Raw genomic sequence first — 21152 nt, 5'->3', positions numbered from 1 at the left:
GGAATGGTTGGACTCGATGATCCAAGAGGTCTTTTCCAACCTCAGGATTCCATGATTCTGTGAGAGCTCGACGCCCCCACCCAGCACTGAGGACACGTGGCTCCTTAGGGGCGGGGAGAGCCAAGAGCACAGCGCTTTCGAGCAGACGCCTCTCCCCGCTGCCTTTCACCGAGAGCGCAGCTCTCCCGTGAGGCCGAAGGTCTCCCTACACCCACCCCGCCCCTGTCTGCTGGACCGCCATTTCCGCCCCGCGCCTCCGGAAGTCCCGCCCCGCGGCTCCCCGGAAGTCCCGCCCCTCTGCGCGGCTCCTCTCGCGAGACCTGCGCCGCGCCGCTGTTGTTGCTCGGCAACGGCGGCGTCCGGGCCGCCATGGCGGGGCGGCAGCGTGGGTGGGAGGCGGCCGAGTTCTACCGGAGGCACCGGGTGCCGCAGCGCCTGGAGGAAGCCCTCAACGCCCTCTTCCCGCGCTGCCCCGACGACCTCTACGGGGAGCTGGTAGCGCGGGGAGGGGAGGCGGAACGGGCCCCCCTCAAGGGCGAGCAGGGGCTACTCTGGCCAAACAGGGTTCCTTCTGGGCGAGCAGCCCCCCCTTTCCTCCTGGGCGAGCAGCCCCCCTTTCCCCCTGGGCGAGCAGGCGCCCCCTCCAGGGCAAGCAGAGGCCACTCTGGCCAAACAAGGCTCCTCCAGGGTCAGCAGGGCCCACCCTGGGCGAGCAGAGGCTGCCCTGGGCGAGCTAGGGCACTCCTGGCCCCATCAAGGGTGAGGGGCAGGTGGTTCCCCAGGCAGCCCTTGGCGCCGCAGCCCCAGCGCTTCCCACAACCTCTTCCTAATACCCGGGCTCCCTGCTTGCTCTCAGGGCAGAGGGTGCTGCCCGCCCGCCCCCAGGTCTTGATAAAGCAGGAGGGTAGGGGGAGGAGTTCAGCATCTTGGTGCCTGAAGTTAAGAAATAATTTCCTACTAACTCGGGTGACATCAGTCATGAGTTTGTGATGCTTTGACAGAATCACAGAATCATAGAAGGTCCTGAGTTGGAAGGGACCCACAAGGAGTCCAACTCCTGTCCCTGCACAGGACATCCCAACATTTACACCGTGTGTCTGAGGGTGTTGGCTAAATGCTTCTGGGATATTGTCAGGCTTAACTGCTTAACAGCAGTGCTGTTAACTGCTTCCCTGGGGAGCTGTTCCAGTGCTCCACCACCCTCTGGGGGAAGAACCTTGTCCTGATATCCAACCTAATCCTCCTGTGGCACATCTTCCTACCATTCCCTCAGGTCCTATGATTGGTCATCAGAAAGAAGAGATCAGCTGCTCCTTCTTCCCTTGTGATGCTTTGCTGAGTTCATTTCCTCATCGGCAGGGCGTTCTTCTGCTGGTCACTTGTTTCGACACAAACCCAAAGTGTGTTGTCTTGGGAGGGCACACATGGAGACCCGTAATAACACTGCTGCTCAGCTTGGTGATGTCTCGGGCGAGCGGCAACAAGAAACTGGGTGCTATTCACGCTGGAACTGTCTGAAAAGCAAATGGGTCTTAGTGGAATTGTCCAGAATCAGACCAGTTTTACTTGTCCCCAGCCAGCAAAATGGTATAGACAGTAGTCCTCGTGAAATATGTTTGTGGGGATATTGGAAATGCCAACACTACAGTAGTGAGCATCTCCTGAAAAAATAATTCCCAATATATTCTTTGTTGTGGAAGTGAAAGATTTCATGGCATATTATGCTCATTGCACAGGGGAGCTGGAAGCTTTGTGAATTCTGGTACAAATTAGTTTCATGAACACCACATATAGAACAAGGACTGGTTTTGGTGTAAGCCAAGTAATCTTTGGACAAATGCCTATTTTTTAAGAGGGTTATGAGCGTCTTGATACTCGTCACTAGCTTTGCAAAATAAAACACATGTTCATCTAACCTGAATGTGGTGGTGGACTTCTGTGCTTGGGTATGAGCTGGATCTGTTCCCTGAAATCCCATTCTTCAGCAGATAATATAGAAGTAGATGTGCAGTGTAGCAGAAGTCTCTTGACTACTGGAATGTATAAATGGATTTGCTTAATGGTGAATTTGTTTTAAATTTAATGGAATAAAGCCCTCTTTGCATAGAAATTGACGCTTAATGAAGTTCTTTCTCTTTCATTTAAGGCTAACTACTTTACGAAATTTTCAAAACCTCCAGTGATATGCAAATTAGTTGGAAGAAAAGTTCTTGATGGAGTTGGTCAGCCAACATTAGAAGTGGAAATATACTGTACAGTTAAAAACTATGAGAAGGTTTGAGCTGCTTGTTGCTGTTTTGTTTCTTTTAGTAAGACAATATAAGGGTATTACTCTACTCTAAGGAGCATTTTATTTTCCATCTTTAATGAAGGGATATTGATCCCTTTGAGTCAATAGTTGGGTAAATAGTGTTGTAACTTAGAAAAAAAACCCTGTCATGTACAGGTAGGCAGCAGTAGCAACTATAAAAACTTCATTTCCTATTAATTAGGCAATATTTAGTTTATTTTTTTCAGTGGGATGTGACAATGCATCTTCGTATATTAATTTTTCGTCTGTCTTAATGCATCGTGAAGTTTTTCCTTACACCATGTATCTGGCCCCACGAGTTCATTTTCCTTTTACATTTTATTTTTTTTATGATATTTTCAAATCCTTCTGTTTTTATGACAATGTTTCAGAAAAATACAGTACAGTTGAAAGACTGTGTAGGCGAAGGCACTTTTTACACTGAGCTATTGGGCTGATGTGGGTGATGGCAAAGTCAAACATCCATCTAGCACCTACAATGCAAAATTGATAGTGCATTACCATCTCTCCCCAACTTGAAATATTCAAGATGCAGTCTTTGCAACCCTAGCTGTTGTGGAGTAATTATTTATGCTTTCCTTCAGTTAAGCTGTGCTTCACTTCATTCTTGAATTAAATAGAATTTCATAGATATTCACAGTATGTAAAGTTTATACTATCGACGCAGGCAGCTCTGTGATATTTATAAACGATATCTTCATTAAGTGAATTTTAAGAGTCATTTACCCTTCGGCAGTGCAGAAAGTCATCTTCAAATCACCTCAGTAAGACAAATGATCATGTGGGATGGCATTAGGCATAGATGTTGATGAATCCTGGTCCAAAAGGCTACCAGCAGCTACAATAAAAGATATTGTGATGACTATACGGTCTTTAAAAGAACTCCATGCTATCCTGATAGCAGAATATATGTGTAAAACATATATGTGTAACAGGTGAAGAAATCTGAATAACATCTGTGATTACCAAAGTATAAGAGACTAGGAAGAAGATGTTGGATGAGGAAGGATACATAAGTGGAGCAAACAGTAGGTTTGGAGATAGGTACTTGTAGAGTTAGTAAGGACGTATACTTGTTAGTCTTTCAAAAGACATTTCCAACTTAGAATTGTTTAATGTATTTAATTAAACACTATTTTAATTAAAGACTATTTCATATAGTGTTTTAAGCCTTTTTACGTTGTTTTGCAGAAGGTTTGTTCCACTGTAATGTCTTCTCATTCTCAAATACCTGAAAATGCTTTACCTGACGCAGCTGAAGCTGCTGAGAAAGAAAGAAATGACTCTGTTAACACTGCTGTGGAATGGGTTAACGAATCACTGAACTTAATGTTAAGAGGCTTGGAGCCTACTGACCAGTGTAAAGTCGATGAGATGCTTGGGTAGGTCCTGCACATTATGCTAATTATTGCATTTTAAATGGACAAATTTAACTTACATTGCAAATGAAAACCATATAGATATTCAATGTTTTCTAGCATTATTTTTTGGTATATTTTTAGGTTGTGATGCCTATCTCAGATACATTGTACTATATTATTTCCTGCTTTTTTCATAATTATGATATGAAAATTGTCCTGGTTTTTACAAGGTTTCATACCTGGGATACAAAACCAAGGGTTTCTAAGAAAAGTATGACTGAACATGTTCATGAATTAACGGTTCTGTTTAAGAAACTCATTTAGTGCCAGTTTCATTCAGTGAGGATGGTTTTTCAGATCGAGGCTCCACTCCTGTTCATTGCACTGCAGAACAAAAGTGGTACAAAAGGCCCCTGTGTGTGTCTTCTGCATTAAACTGATCCACAGGACAAGTGTATACATATGGTTTTCAGGTCCTGGTGGAGTTGTCGTTCTGAGCAAGCTACTCCAAAAGGTTTCTTAATTGGGGCAATTAGTTTCTTTGGAAACAGTTTCTTTACTAAACATCCATGGTTTTTTTTTTCATACAAATATTTCTTCTTGGGACCATCCCAAAGTGAAAAAGAATGGCCATATTTTCCCTTTTTTTCTGACTTCTTTAAGAAAAAAAAGAAAAAATATAAAAGTACTACAGATGTATCTGAATGTATTTTTATGATAACATTAGAGGAGGTCTCTGGGCTTTCTTCACCCTGGGAGCAGGAATATGGCCTGTCATCCTCTTCTGTAGTTGGAAGTGTTTCTTTCAGTTGTATCACTGAGGAGAATGACACTTAGCAGTAGGGGTAGCGGTTGGGCTGCCACACTTAACCGACACTGTAGCAAACGGACCTATTTGCTTTCCACATGGATTAGCTTTGGGGGAACCTTCACGGAGGGAATAAGGACTCAACTGGAAAGCAATTCTTCCAAATGAAGTGTGTCTAAGTAAGATTTTAATGCACTGTTTACACAATATCTGTTACATACACAGTTTTCCTGAACTGGGTGACTGTGACCCATATATGCAGTTTCCACTTCATGCCTGTAACAGTAATTCAGCCACTTAGATAACCAGAGTACAGCTGACCTATTGGATTAGCAACCTAGGCCAAGCTGTTGTATGTCATGAAGTTATGGCAGGATCCGTTATTGCCCGCTCGAAGCAAATGCATCCTTCACGCTAGGATTGTCTGCATACAGCTTACTTTCAAACCAGAGCCATTTGAAAAGCATGTGTTGACACTGATATTACTTGTTTATGGTTCTTTTTCTTTACTCAATGCTGCAGACGACTACCAAAATAATGTCATTTATTGACTTCTCCAGCTTCCCATGGTGAGTCCATAGCAGAAGCTCAAATAGATGCCCTTAATCCATCTCTTAGCATGTTCTTTAGCCTGCATCCTGTGTCTGCTTATCATATGCCTAACAATATTTTGAGCTGCTAATTTTTATGCTTTTTCCTCAGGGAATACTTTACAAAAAAGCTACAAGAAAAAAAAGAAATCCAAAAGCCAGAAGAAGAAGCCACTCCTGCCTTTACTTCATGCTCTCCATCGGCAACAGCACTGCCTAGGAAAAAAAAAGCTGCAAACCCAGGTTTTAGTTGTTTTGGTTTAAATATTTTCTGCAGTATTGATATTTATAAAGGTGCTAAAGCACTTTCTAAAGTATTCTGTGGACACTGAAAAGCAATGTCTCATGTTCAGAGGGTTTGGTTACTCTGTCCTAAATCCTCTTTCTGATCACAGCACTTTCTACTGCAGAAATGAGGGGGAAATACAGAGTCTTCTCATCATTCACATGCATTGTTTCTGCCTTTGTTTTACAGTTGACTTAGACAGGAGGTTATTACTCTTCAGAGTGAGGAATAAGAATGGAGGAGGATGCAAATGAAGAGTAAAAATAAAAATTATAAGGAAAGGAAGGGGAATCACAGAACTGAACAGGAAAATGGAAATAGAATTAAGATAGAAGTTGAAAAGGATGGAAAGAGGGAGGAAGGGAGGTTTCTTGCTAATACTGAGAAAAGAAGGAAGGTGAAAAGGTGAAAAGTAAAAGAGAAAGAAGGGAGGGAGTGGGGAAGATGGGCAGTATAGAGTAAAAAAAGAGTAAACAAAAAATGCCGCTAGATTTAAAAATGACACGAGAGTAGAGAAACAGGATGAGTATACATGTCCAATAAAAAAGGCACTGTATGTTACCTCCACATGTGCATTACCCTCAGGAAAACATGTTTCTTATCATTTTTTTGGAAAGGCAGAAAATTTTGGCAAATTTTTATTTCCTTACAGTTTAGTTTCAACTGTCACATACGATCAGTGGAACCTTCCAATTAATGTTAGATGTATGAACAGTAAATTCACCTTTGGCCTGAAATGTAACATCTGCAGTTGTCAGGTCCACCCAGATCTCATCGTGGTGTATCTTATACTTGTAGTCAAGCTTCTACTGATACATACACTACTTGTTTTCACCAATTGTGTTTTCTTTTTATTTGATTGTGATATTGACTGCGATATTATTGTTAGAATCTATACTTGACTATTAGGAGCCAATGCTTATAGATATTTGTTGTTATGAGAGTCCAGTAACATGTTGACTTCCAGTAGCAGGGACTTTCAGAGGTAGCATCTGTGTTGTAATTTATGCAGGTCACAAAGTAGGAATCTCTGCAAAACACTGCAGTTTATCAGAGTTGCTCAGCAGTGTCTGTGTGTGTATCTCTCCATCCTCAATGTAAGAGGTATAGAGTCTGTGCATAGTATACAAATTATGTATAATTTAATCTGCATATCCAATTAAGGTCCTATTAAGCATATCCATTGTATCCTGTAGTATTTACATTTTATTGAAATGAAAATTTTTAAGGCACTCTTATTACGAACTAAAGTAGCTGCACAGATATATAAAGGAGTCCCCCAGGCACGTGGGTTTTGAAGTCAGAGAGCTTAGTTTGGTTTCATGTAGGTGCTTACTGTAGGTGTTCATGTAAGCACCGTAGGCGATAAATGTCATAGTGAGAACTGCTGGGTTTCAAGCATTTTGACAAAAGTTATTCTACTGTATCTGAAAGGGTAATAAGTTCCTTTGAAAATTTAACAAGACTATGCGTGCAGAATATTTAAAAGACCCGTTTTCTCATTGGAAAATCCAACCATAATAGGCCTACAATTTTTTCACACTCATTATTAAAAGAAATCAAGTGTGTGTACTCCCAATCAGCTTATAATTAATCTTGCAAGTTGTTTATGCAGAAGCTGAGCATATGAAGAGGTCAATAAAGCATATTGAAATCATGCTTATGAAAGGAAGCTGAAAAATGATATGACATTGGTGGATATAAACATAGATAAATGAAAATACAGATTTTAATGGCTGAAAGATCTCTAAGAGAAATGGATTTGAAACACATTTGGCACCAGACGGAGGGTAAATACTTTGCTTACTTTAAACTCATTTCATAAAGAACAAATGAGAAGATTAATTTTAAAAAAAGAAACAATTTTTTTGGTAAGGCATAGAGTACATACTGAAATGACAGTGTTGTGTCTACTTATGTAACTGAGGTATATAAGCAAGTATTTTAAACCAAGAAAATATTTGGCTACTACTTTCTCTCTTGTAGGGAAGAAGGTGGCAGTTGCAGAGAGAGTGATACCACCTGCAGAACCCATTGAATCAGTGCTGTGCGGCAGCTTAGCTATCGGGGGAACATCGCTTGCTGTAGCTAAGGCTGGTGCTGCCATTAGCCATGCCCCGTTGTACTCACATATTGCACTGCTGAAACGTAATCAGGTACCTACATGTGACTTTTGTTGATTTTATCCTAGTTATCACAACTATTCCAGAATTATGAAGCCAGTAATCTATCGTAGAATACACATTTAAGGCTATTGCCTGTAGCAGTCTTTGAATCCTCTGTCGTAATCAACATATATAAGAAATTTTTCTGATTTTTAACATTTTTGGGTTTGAATGGTACTCCCAATTACAGGATTCACCTAAGGAAATGACTCTACCACTCCCAATGGTTACTCTGTTGAACTGTGAAAAAAGTTCACCTGCAAAGCTGAAATTAGTGAAAGAAGTCATGCTTATACCGCCAGTTCAGTTATCACTCAAACAGGTACTGTTCATTTTCATTGTTGTAAATATATTCTACAGACTTCATATAAACTATATATGCACATAAGTACACAGATCTTTACAACAGAATCCTTACAAACTGTATTTTTCTTTTTTTGTTTACTTGCAAGGCCAGTTTTAGCAAATGTTAGTGTGAAATTCTATGAACGTTAAAAAAGGTAAATAAATGAAAATTTAAAAGAAGGCACATGAAGATTTCAAGTTAAAAATGTATGTGTTAGTATAGAGGAAACAATCAGTGCATAGAAGGTGATGTAGGGGAATTGTGTTACAGAACAATAAGAGACTTCAGTTTTGGTTAGAATGTGATTTGATTTATAGAGAATACAAAACAACAACACTCGTAACAAATCCATAGGAAAGCATAAACTCTTTGGGAATAAATTGCTTTAAAAATTAAACTGTGAAGATAGAAGGAAATACAAAGCAGCACAACATCTATTCAAGGGGCAAGAAGAAGGTCCTCTCTTTTTGTTTAGCCATGTGTTGCATTAAAGAATGTTTCTGCACAAGATGCCTACACTAAGGCTGTGATTTCTACTTTGTATGCTGGTGACCTGAACAAATAGCTGAGCTCGATTCTCTTTCTTTTTCCCTTTAACTTTTTAGAGTTGGCACCAAGAGCTTTTAATAAGGTTGCTAATTCTGTACCTTTCAAAGACAAAGTGCCTCCTAGTGCTTAGGGGAGAGCAGCAAGCTGTTTGCTGCAGTGCGATAAACGTAGCCTTTCATCCTGTGTTGATGTGTTGTCAGCTGTGACTGACTTCTGCCCCCTTCAGTATTCCTTTATTGGCACAGTTTAAGAAAATCTGAAATGTAATTTACAAAGTTAACATTAAACTTTTACTAACTCAGCTGAAAAGGAAAAAGTCTTGCTTTAAAAGTGATTGATTAACTTAAGTGGACTGTTCCTCCATTCCCCGATGCTTAAAATGAACACAGCAATTTTTCCTCCACTTCCTGGAAGTGTTCTAAAGGTAAATACATTCAATTTTGTTAGAGTTTCCAGTTAGGAAGCCTTAGATAGAGTCACAATTGTGAACAGTGATTATCGTCTTCCCAGTTCTCAGATACTACACAGCCCCAGATTTTGCTTTCTTGTTGGATTTGGGAAGGGTTCCTTTTGGGAAGAAGAGACCACTCTGCTTGCCATCCCATTCAGCAGCATAATCAAATATTCCGGTGGACACTGGACTGCATTTTGTGGGTGGAGGGATTGTGTTAAGGATGTCAATAATAGTTCTTAAGATCTACATTTCAAATTAAGTGTTCTCTATCTTCTGACTTAAGCTGCTGAGATGAAATAAAGCTCTTTCTTTTGAAGATTACTGTTATTTAATTTCAGGGCATAGAAAGAGTTCTGGATATTCAGAAAGAAGTAATGAGACTGTTGGAGCCTCCAGGCAAAGCGGTACGATAAAACTGTGTAATGATAGTGCGATGGACTTAATTTGGTCTTTCCACTGCTGTTGTCTTCTTAAGCTTGAACCTGGAACATTTAGCCTGTTAACAGGTTTAGTCTTAGGGCACAGAATAAAAGATGCATTTATCTGACAGATGATTAAAACATTGGCCATCAGGTGATACAAAATTAATGAAGATAGAATAAAACTGTTCTAAGTGTAGTAAGACCTTGTATTTACTGAATAAAGGAATAGTATCACAGGGAATACACAATATATGGTTCTGATCTTTCTAAGTCACACACACGCAACATATGTAATTCAAGGTACTATTACTGTAGTACTGTATCAGTCTCAGTATATACCTATGGTTTTTGCAAAGCAAGGTTCTTTCGTTTGTCCAAGTATAGTGTCTCGATTCTCATTCCCGTGGTGCCCTATATTTCTGATAGGCTAGTTAGTTGATGGTTGAGGTGATGCCCACATAGAAATAAGCATTTGGAGAAGAGTTACCACCACAAAATAAAACTGGACAGTAGCTAGTAGTATTCGAGACAAAACAGAAGCTATTTTCTACTTTAAGTATTTACAATCTCTTTAGAACAAAATTTGGTCAACTATTATCATCATCATCAACATTATTATTAGTATGGTTATTATTGTTGTTGTTGTTGTTATGTCTCTCTGTCGTTTTTGGACTTCTCTGTGGCATTGATTTCTTTCTTCCTTCACTCCCGACAGCCCGGTGTTCAACTAGCAGACGGTAAGAAAAGCAAAGCACATAGTACAGAGAAGAAAGCTCCGGTAAGAAAAGCGATTTTCATTTTAAGCCTGCAGCAAGGTATTAACAACAGCAGGGAACCAAAAAGTTCTTAAGAAATGAAACATTAATCTATGTTACCATTTTGGAAAGGTCAAGGAATGTCTCTTAAATACTCCAAATGCTCATGTTTTACATAATAATTTGGATTTTTCTGACTCTACCTTCCCTTCCTGTGGAACAATACGAGAAAGGGAGAATTATTCTGAAATCTAGTCATCTCTTTCGTATAGAAATCCTGGTAAATTATCCAAATGAGCATTTTTCAGGCCTGTAGCACTAGCAGAGAGGATGCCCCTTTTGATCATGTAGGCCATAAAACTATTACCTTAAGACTTGAAGATTGTGCTGTTTCCGCACTCTGGGAGCATAACTCCCCTCTTCATCGCGCTGCATTAAATTCCCATTTGAGGTTATAGATAATGGCAGATACAAATCAATAGCTAAAGGGCAGCACTCACAATAGCTTGCAGGACATTATTTTATACGACTCAAATGATCTTTTTTTATCGCTTCAAAACCTGTAGTTTATGAATGAATTTTCCAGTCATGGGATGGAAATGCCATCCCAGTTTCACTCTCCATTCTGAGAGGATTTAAATGTTTTTAGTTGAGAATTGTTGCTGCTGTGAAGTATATAGAAGTTAGGATGAGTGGAAATTTTCCTAGTTTTGTGTTGCTTAAACAACACAAATTAATCATCATTAATCAACTGGCCAGTCTTTTTCTGGTGGGTAATTTCCATGTTCTTATCACAACATGTACTGCAGTTGCAAGATAAAATAATTCCTTAATATATGCAATATTTCATGCTGTCTGTAGCTCCAAAATCAACAAGTCAGATAATCTTTCCTTGCAGACTGCTACAAAATAATCTCATAACCATTTAGCTTGCTTTTTCTTCCTAATTTTTATGTGAAGGAACGTTCATGCATCCTCCATAGCTGGGTCTCTCTGGTTGCTGTAGTTAGTTCTCTTGACTCTTGTCAAAACCAATGCCTTCCAGCTGCTTTCTCCAGTCTAACCCAGGATTATATCCTGCTGCTTTCTGGGCAACTTAGTATTATTCTTTATAACCCAAAGTTCACAGACTTTAACTTTAAAAATCAGCATCTGAAAAACCTACAAAAAACCTGTCAACAGGTCACATGGAATATTAGCTCCATAGAACTCTGCTTGTGGCTCATGTCCAGTAACGCTCCATGTAGCTGTGCCAGAAGTATTGTCAATCTGTGAAATTTGTTCCTTCCAGAAGTCTTGGAAGATTCTAGTGTTTCTTGAACACTCCATTGGAGCGATTATCAAAGTTGTAGTTGAGGACAAGTAAGCAAAATCTGTTTGAAAGTGGAGACTCTCTTTTGTGGCAAAGGGATGCTCCACAGTACCAGGAACTTTTACATAGCAACTATTAAAGCTCTGTGGTTTCAAGGGTGCCTTTAAAATCCTTTTGTAAACCAATACTGGCCGTGCAAGGGTGCAAACTGCACGACTAAACATATTACCAAGGACTATTAGCTTTCTACTCATTAGCACCTGATTACGTCTCATTCATAGACAATTGGCCTTAAAGTTGCCAATGCAATTTCTGAGAACAGATTTATATTTTGATAACTTGAAAGCAAAATGAAATAACAGTGAAAAAAAAGGGTAAGTATTATATATTGATGAGTGTGTAAATAAAGTGATTATTTTTGTTTTACTTTCAGCCACAAGCCTTAAAAGGAATATCACACTTAGGTTGCCCAATAATGGAATGGGATAATCTAGAACAACTGCTACTCCTTATCCGAACAGCTTGCAACAATGTAGGTCTGAATCTAGGAGGAGACGTGTACTTAGCAATCAATTGTGCTGCTCATGAATTAATGGATTATGTAAGTTATTTTCAGTATCTATTTTGTTGGGGTTTTTAAAGGAATGTAGGCATTTGTTAACATTGTTCATTATTATGCTGCAAACTCACCTCAAAGCTTCTAACTCCATTTTTTAAGGTAGCAATCAAGCAAACTGAAAGCATTGTCTCTGTATTTATAAATGCTTGCTGAATCAGTCCTGTGAGAGTAGCAAATATATTATTGGATTGTGAGTGCCAGGGGATGAGACGTGCAGACATCTTTTGGTAGCTCGGTGCAGCGGGAGCAGGAAAAATGCCCGTGTCCTCTTTCCCCTGCTGTGCTAGCACCTTTCCTGGAATAACGCTCCTGGGACCATGGCAGACCCCCATAACAGCTTGGGTTCTCCCTACAGGAATCTCCATTACTGTCATGATTTAACTTTAACAATTCAAATGGTATAAACCACGTTTATTCCTTGTCTCAGTTTAGTTCTTTAATAAGATTTTTCAGATCAGTCTGTGCCAGATACAGCAAACTGTTTTAACGGGCAAACACCTGCTAAATGCTCTGTTTAACAAACGCATCTTCGTTTCACATTACATCTCGGATGATTCTGAATTAAAGTATTAAACAGCAAATCCTGGGAGTTATTAATTTTAATTTTATTATTTCACCACAAAGTATAAATGAAATAATTATCTTGCATCCACCTTGCTTTCAAGGATGAAGAACAAGAAATTATTTACACAAGAGTGCTTCGGTAATTCCTTCACACTACTAGATGATTATTTCTTTATTTTATACACATCTGTTGTTTTCTTCAAACTGCCTTGGCCTTTCTGTGTATTTTTACTCTGGTATATTTGTATTAATTTCTTAATTGTTATTTCACAATATTTTTATTTGACGAAGTTTATTTATCTCCAGCTGAAATCTTAAAGTTCTTGCTCCTCGTCCCAAGACTGATCAAGTTTCTTTCAAAGCAGGAAAAGAAACTTCCTATTCCGTTTAATATGCCCTGAAATTCTGTGGATTTGAGTGTACTAAAGTGACAAACCTTCCATTATTAATATCTTTTGTGAAAGCAGTTGCTTTCCTGCCAATTTGTGACATCTGTATCCTACACCAGAATGAGCAAAATCTTAACCAATGAATGATCTGTGATTCTGTAAATTTCTGTTATTGAACTGTTAAAGTCACTAAAGCAGTGGTTATTCTGGCACAGTTTGACAGTGTGCCTTTAATAACCCTCGTGCGCTGCACTTTGTGCTTCCTATAATGATAATAGTTTTAAACCAGTCTTCTTTTTGAAAGGGGAAAGACACAAGGAGAAGCAGTATCTTGGTTTTGAGCACTGAGGGTGCATTCCTTCCCCATGGCAGTGTTTTCTTGATGAAAATGAGGCGAAAAAAAATAATTTTTGGAAGTGAAAAGTGAGATTTTTCATGCAAGATTTAATAAAAATGTCAAATATTGCTAGTTTTATGATAAAGTCATGTAAAACTGGCCTAGAAAATGCTGCAAGAGCTCTGCCTCATTTTTGGAGTGGCATCTTTCAGAGACTTTGGCATGAACACAGGGGAACGTGAGGCAAAGTTCCCTGTAACAACGTACATAAACATAGAGCAGGCAAGTGAATGTGCGCTCATCGACGAACGCACAATGCGGTGCCTTAGTAGAGATCCTCGTGCCACAGATCTGTGTGCTTGCATCAGTACTCTGGGGTTGAAAGTATTACCTTCCTTATCTTTTTTTGCTTTCTACTTTATTTTCTAGGCTAAAGGAAAATATGAAATACTCACTGGAACGTTCAAAAGTCCTGATGAAATGGTTGACATGTATGTGGAACTGATTAATAAATTTCCTTTCATTATTGCATTAATAGATCCCTTAAGAAAAGAGGTAAGATACCACAATGCCTTCCATGAAAAACTGACAGTACTGTTAAATTTCATTTAATTATCTGTAATTGATAATGACTCTTAACATTTTTCTATACTTTTGACATAATTCCTGAAAGAAAATAATGAACAGGGTATGGTCAGAACAAATAGTTTAAAGAATTATAATAAAATGCTTTTTTTTCTGATTCTGCTTGCTAAACTGTCATTTTTATCATATTTCCTTCTTATAGAAACAAATAATTAAAATTCTAAAACTATAAAATCACACCATAAAATTCAAATGAATATTATATTATATTATATTATATTATATTATATTATATTATATTATATTATATCATATATCATATCATCTAAAATTGAGACATAGTTGTATATTTCTCAAATTATTTACTAACTGCTTACTAATTCATTACTAGTAAGTAATTAATTACTAAAAAAATTATTGCTGTTATGCTTTATGAGTAAGATTTATAGCTAAAGCCAGAACAAACCTGGCACTGGCAGCATTGCTTGGCAGATTTAAAGTGGTAGGACGACACCATGTATTTACCACTGTGATCAAAGTTAGAGGAGTTAATTTAGTGTGGGTGATAGAAAACAACAATAAAGGAGAATACTCTTAAACGTGTTATCAAGTTATAGATAGATGAAAGAAACAGATTGCATAAGCTTAAGTATTAGCATTTATACATAAAATAATGTTTCCGTATATCACAAAGAAAGCTAAAAACTGAATTGCAGCAGAACCTACAATTGTAAACGTAGATTCTGCAGGTGCACAACTTATTATAAATTTGCTCTTGCTGTCGAATCGCACACTTTATCTTCTTTAAAATAAAGGGATGGGGTTTGTTTTCATGAACAAAACACGAAGACTGTGATGGAAGGGGGAAAGCGAAGTGATGTTGTCTCTGTGAATTGCCCCAGTGCCTGAATCAATCATTCTAAAACAGATGAACTGCAAAATCCGTCTGATTTGTTCTTAACCACAACTTTAAAAGTTCCTTTTTGGAGTGTCTGTGTTTCCTGTTCCCTCGCTCTAGTCAGCCATGCCTCCCTGCACTGTTTCACTCTGACTCTCGGAATTGCCTATAATAATAATCAGAAACACCAGATTATTCCCCACTCCTGCTAGGGCTGAAAACTTCCTTGAGAATCCTCGTGAAGAAACATATTTGCAATATGAAAATCTGCAGGAGAATTAGGACAGGTCGTAAAGTACAGTTAGAAATAAAATAGCCTTGTAGGAAATGCCTCTTCTCCTCCTCCCCCCCCTCACAAATGTACAAAGTTTACCCATGCCACGTCTTTGCCACAGATAATTTGCTCCTTGAAGATTAGCTCCGGTACCAATTCAACAATTCATTGCCAGACAGCAGACCAAATTAGTGCTCAAGTTTAAACATTTCTTCATGTGTCAAAAACTTCATTTTCACCTACAGGTGGGCTTGAAATCCTTATAAGAATGGACCCTTATCCAGATTGCAGCTATATAAGTACAAAACACTATCTAATCCACCAAGCAAGAACTATTACTGAACTAGAAATGTAGTGTTTTTAATGTAAGAACTCTGTATTCTTTGGACACAAGAAAGCAAACTAACTCATAAATTTCTTCTTTCAAATTATTAAAATATATCCTTGTCCTTTTCTTTATCCTTCAATCTCAACACTGTGTTGACAGTGCATTAAAATCAAAAAACAAACCCCCTAAAAACCAGAGCTTTGCTGGAAAGAGCGCATTGGTTTCTGCTGTTCCCTACTGGTCGATATTACAGCTCTGACCGTCCTGTCTTGATGTGTGTCATTGAGCCTATGGCTGCCTCCTGTTTCATTATTTTATGTTCAAACAAATATTTTGACACTTAAAATATTGACACAAGAATGACTCCTCTGAACAAAACCATGGGAAAATATTTCATATTCCATTAAAATGAAATAAATGTCAGGAAGGAAATCGAAGTAGCAAACTCCTACAGTTAATTTAATTTGAAGTATTTGAATCTGTATTTGCATGCAGCTGGCTTTGATTAGCTCCGGATTAGAATGTATGTTTTGTAGCAAAATCTTAAAATCCGAGTAAAATTCCAGCGGTATGTTTTTCTTAGGTAGACAGATATAGAATAGAGTATAAAATATAATATGTTTGTATGGAGGGGATCTTTAGGATGAAATCCACGTTTATTTATTTATTTTTAACTTCTTCCTCCTCAATTAGGGTTTTCATTCAGTTTAGTATTTTAAACAAGTTATTTACTTGATTGTTTATGCAGGACAGACAACAATGGAATAAAATATGTTGTGCTCTTGGTTCCAAATGTTACCTGATTGCTGAAGATGCTGCCACGTATATTTCCAAACTTAAAATCAACCAAAACGTAAACTTACCAATGTGCAGTGGTGTTGTCCTAAAATATATTAACCAAACCAAGGTATCAGACCTCATAGAACTTACTCAACTTGTAGACGGTGAGTAGAAAGGGGGCAAAGGCTGAATTTCAAACCCCGCAAGCCAATAAATAGTGTTGCTACACCTGTGAATATTACATGTTTTTATTTAATTATTGCCATTTCCAATTTAGAAAGTGCTTGTCAGAAGAAACTAAAATTCATCTTTTGAATCACAAATCTGTTCAGAAGCTTAAAACAGCATTCGAGGCTTCAACTGCTGTAAATTAATACACTGTGGATGCTGTGAATGTGGGTGCCATTTGACACCGCTGCTCAGCACCATGCAGTTAGATATCAGAGTTAAACACAATAAAAGAAGACGTGGTTGAGTAATCTGAATTTTGACTCATGCTAGTATTAACAGTTAAGAAATCCAAACAAGTCCGAAATGTTTAAAATTGCTATTTGCATAGATTATTAACTACATCTTATTGAGCTTTTGTGGTGATAGTACTAAGAACTTGTGCAGTTTCGTGTGCAAGATTTCTCTTTGTATCAATTTTTCTTTAGTCATTTTTATACCCAAAGGGTAGATGGATGAATGTAATATCTCTAAGGTCCTTCCTTATTGCTTCAAAAAGCCCAGAAGCACTATATTAAAGCAAGTAAATAGCAGCTAAAGATTTCATTTGGTCACGACGGTAAACTCTTTTATAGTAAAGAAAAATCATTACTGTAGTAAGGAGCACATTTAAAATAAACAGAACAGTTTCACAGCCTGTGAAATACATTACAAGGCAGATCGGCAAGAGACAGAAATGAGGATAGGGTGTTAGATAGTCACTTAACTATGCTGAAAATAAAACGTCACGTTAAGGTAGCAAATTAATGTAGTATACATCTTTTTGAGATGGGTTTTATTGGGTTTGCTCCTGTTTATATTTAAGCTTAGATAGCCCGAAGGAAAAGAAGAATGAGAAGTCTGAACAGTTCCTGTGTCAAATATGTAAAATCTGCACTAACGAAGGTTTTACACTCCCGTTATGTATAGGTCAAAGACGTATTACCATATTAGGAAGCCCAGATGGAGAATCTTCTGATGATAGCCTTGTGGATCTGGTAAGTATTGAAAGCTGTTCAATTGCAGAATTGCCACAGCACTGCTTTTAACATGAACTATTTTTTAAGGAGAAAGCCTGTTTCTGCTGGAGAAAGAAACGGCGTTTTACAAAATGGGCTTTTTTCTAGAGGGTTGCTTTTTTTTTTTTCCCCACAAAGCATTAATCTTTGAGTTTAAAGAGAACACAGAGGAAATTTGCCAAAGCAGGGAGTATACTCAAAATACCATTAGTTTATAAAAAGATACGTTACTGAAAACATTTCTAAGTAGTAATAATATTTTAGGGAAAAAGTTCTTCTCGCTGATATATTTAGCCTTTTTGTATTAAAGCTACATTTGCAAATAAAATTTCATACACCGGTGAAAATTACTGTTTGCATCTAACAACTCTTTCACCGAGAGATTTTATTTCTGTTTAAAGGAGAGGGTTTTATCTGTAGAAAGAGAAAATTGTTAAATTAGAAGTAGGATACCATGTTTAATTATTAAGAATGACTTCACTTCCCGAACCATGTAGTTTTAAAATATGCATTTTCTCGTTTAAGGCTGTTGGACTGGGTGCCAGGTTTATCAAGTTGGGAGGTCTTTGCCGCGGAGAAAGGGTGACCAAATACAACCACCTTCTTGCTATAGAGGAAGAACTGGCCAAGAATAGAACACTACGTATGAGCTTCTTTCTTACTTTGTTTTCAGCTCGCAATGAATACGAGAACAAAGATTGGAGGGAGAATGATTGAAACTGCACCACAGGAGGGAAGCGAAATCAAAAGACTATAAATAAGGGCTGACAAAAAAAAACCTAGGATAGCACTTGCCACAATGTATATTGTTGTCCTAATGGATTATCTGTTTACTGAATGTTAAAATAGACCCCTTCTTGAGGAGTAGCCTACATTAAGCTTTTTTTCCAGATTTAATTGGCTGGAGTCTTGAAGCCGACAGTGCAAAAGGAACAAAACAAAACCTACGCCTGTATCACACCGAAAAGCTGCCAAAATGGAATTTTAGGCCAAGCAGCCCATCGCCCTCAAGCCCCTAAACATATATTGCGAACAAAACTTCGTTTCAGAACCCCCTTGTATGTGTTATGTTTCCAGCAAAATGTGTTTAGAAAGCAGCAATTTCATAGCTAAGCGCTAAATAAAACCTCAAAACCCCACGAAGTTGAAGATGCACATTCAGCCTCAGCCACTTGTCTGCATCTGCCTGCATTTCAGGGGCTGCATCTTCTTTTTATACTGTACTCTGCACCGTTAAATGCTTAACAGTTCATTAGAGCCACTTCTCACTTGCTCAGGTATCAATCAAGGCAGAATAAAGGCATAACATTCTGAAGGAGAGGCAGAGAGAAAAGGAGAGGAAGAAAGGAAGGAAGGGGTTTGCAAGAATTTATTATACCTAAGAAAAATTAAAATGAAGAATTAAGTCATTTTACCCTCTTGTTACTAATCATTTTCAGTCTTCCATACATAGGGAAGCAGCACTTGACATGTGCTATAGAACAGAGCTTTTAGTTTAATAAAGAAAATTATTGAAAATATTCAGAGTTTTCGAAATCTCCCCCTTGCTCATACATAATCATTGTAAAAAATAGGAACAGGCACTTTTTTTTTTTGCTCAGACAGCAGTTTCACAGAATACATTTTTCAAAAGCAAGACAGATAATTACAAAGAGCTCCGAACTTTAACTGCCTCAGCGATATTAATGTTCCCTATTCAGATGGTATGGTCTGAACAAAGACCTCCAGCGTGACAAATATTTAAACCTCTATCTCATAAAATGAAATAGCAACAATTCCCGAAGCCGTTAATCATTTGGCAGAAATAAAATCCAATAACTCAATCAACAGCAGGGAAATATTGAGATAGCACGTCTGAGCTGCATACCAAACTCCTCATTTGGCCCAGCTGCCAGCTATGGAATACACTGGAGAGCTGGGAAGTAGAGGATGTGTGGCTCGTGGGTGGGAGGTGACAGCGACCCATCAGGAGTGCCCCCAGGATCAACCGAGCGGGGCACGCAGCTGGCCCTGGAGCACCTTAAACACCCTCTCCCTTCCAGTAGTCTGGGTTGCCCAGAAGGTTTTGCCTTCCTGCAGCCCCGATGCTGTGTTTCAGCCACCTGGAAAGCGCGTGTGAACTGTGCGCAAGCTCGGTCAGACTGGCCATCTCTTTACCGAACAGTAATATTCCGTGATGGGGTGGGCATTGTGCATGTGGAAAGAAGAGAACTGGACGGTGAGATTAGGGAAAGTGTGTCAGAGTTAGGAAAAGCATCAGTGAGGAGAGAGGTGGAGCGTTAATTAGAGGAGCAACATGGAATCATAGAATCATAGAATAGTTTGGGTTGGAAGGGACCTTAAAGCCCATCCAGTTCCAACCCCCTGCCATGGGCAGGGACACCTCCCACTGGATCAGGGGCTCCAAGCCTCATCCAAACTGGCCTGGAACACCTCCAGGGATGGGGCAGCCACGACTTCTCTGGGAAACTTGTGCCAGTGTCTCACCACCCTAATGGTGAAGAAATTCTTCCTAATGTCCAGTCTAAATCTGCCCCTCTCCAGTTTAGCCCCATTCCCCCTGGTCCTATCACCGCAAGCCTTTGTGAACAGCCGCACTCCAGCTTTCCTGTAGCCCTTTCAGGTACTGGAAGGTCACTATAAGGTCTCCTCTAAGCCTTTTCTTCTCCAGACTGAACAACCCCAACTCTCAGCCTGTCTTTGTATGGAAGGTGCTTCAGCCCTCTGGTCATCTTTGTAACCTCCTCTGGACCTGTTCCAGCTCCATCTCCTTCTTCTATTGAGGATTCCAGAACATGTGAACAGGGCTGTTATGGGCATGGGTGGAGGAGAGGCAGGTCAGCAGATGGCAACTCCTGCAAGAGCACAGTGCAGGGGAGGATGGGTGGTCAAAAAAAGGGCAGCGAGGCAAGATGATTAGTGAGGAAGGGAGTGCAGTAAATATCTCAGCACAGGCTGCTGTGCCCATGCCCTGATCCTGTTAACCAACGTGCAGTGCTGTCACTTCTTTGTTTCAAAGGTGTTTAGGGACTCGCATAAGCATCACATGGCATTTAAAAAAAAAAACTGAGCTCACCAGAGAACATGACAAGAGAGCGGATTAATGAGTTTCTTTTTTTTCTCTTCTATTTCAGGGGAAGCAAATATTGAATTTATTGCTTTTGCTGAAGAACCACAGCCAGAAAAACAACTTTCTGGTGTACTTCCTCCCCTAAAGCAGGACTCGTTGCCTCCACAGTGCTCCCAGCCCGCCTGCTGAGCTCCCAGAGAACATCATGCTGACCTAGGTCGTCAACATTAACTTTTGGATAGATAAAAAAGAATATTCTAGTACGAAACCCATGTATTATATATTCCTTAATCCATTTCTTTTCAAACACTTCAGCTAAATGTTTTTAAAAGCATTCAAACAGTAGCTTCTCTTTTCCCAGGAGACCATTGCCTTCAGCTGAAACCAAGTTAACTTAGCAGTAGCTACGGTTTGAAAACACCACAAAATTCTTCGCCGTATTTCCATACTGACAAAACAAATACCTCTGTGTTAAGTCCAAAACTAAGTGTTTGTTTTGGGCGGGCTGAAATCTCTCTCCGTACAAAGAAGAAGCTATTGACAAACAGTAAAAAAAAACCAAACCATTTTACAAAACACAAAGGCCTTGACTGTTACGCTGCTCCATCCCCCCACCCCCCCTCAATGCTGCTCTTAGATCTGCCCTACAAGGGAAGTGTTGCTCCAGTTCTAGCTCGCTATCAATACAGCGCAGCCCCCAAATGTAGGGCACAAAGCTGTAAT

The 21152-nt window shown here is 39.1% G+C and overlaps 1 protein-coding gene across 1 annotated transcript; it reads left to right on the top strand.

Annotated features, from left to right (window-relative positions):
* Window positions 1–369: 369 nt before the first annotated feature.
* Window positions 370–21066, top strand: ENO4 (enolase 4). Its single transcript, XM_054071529.1, is given in 15 exon segments — window positions 370–495; window positions 2147–2275; window positions 3503–3693; window positions 5183–5313; window positions 7343–7512; window positions 7712–7843; window positions 9209–9274; window positions 10008–10070; window positions 11793–11960; window positions 13698–13823; window positions 16102–16297; window positions 17271–17338; window positions 17885–18002; window positions 20494–20596; window positions 20598–21066. Coding segments are annotated over 15 exon segments (1836 nt in total). The 3' UTR covers window positions 20647–21066.
* Window positions 21067–21152: the final 86 nt, after the last annotated feature.

This window comes from Cuculus canorus, chromosome 7 (assembly GCF_017976375.1).
Source record: "Cuculus canorus isolate bCucCan1 chromosome 7, bCucCan1.pri, whole genome shotgun sequence".
NCBI lineage: Eukaryota > Metazoa > Chordata > Aves > Cuculiformes > Cuculidae > Cuculus > Cuculus canorus.
Note: the sequence above shows the minus strand (reverse complement) of the source record. Positions and strands in the feature narration are given on the sequence as shown.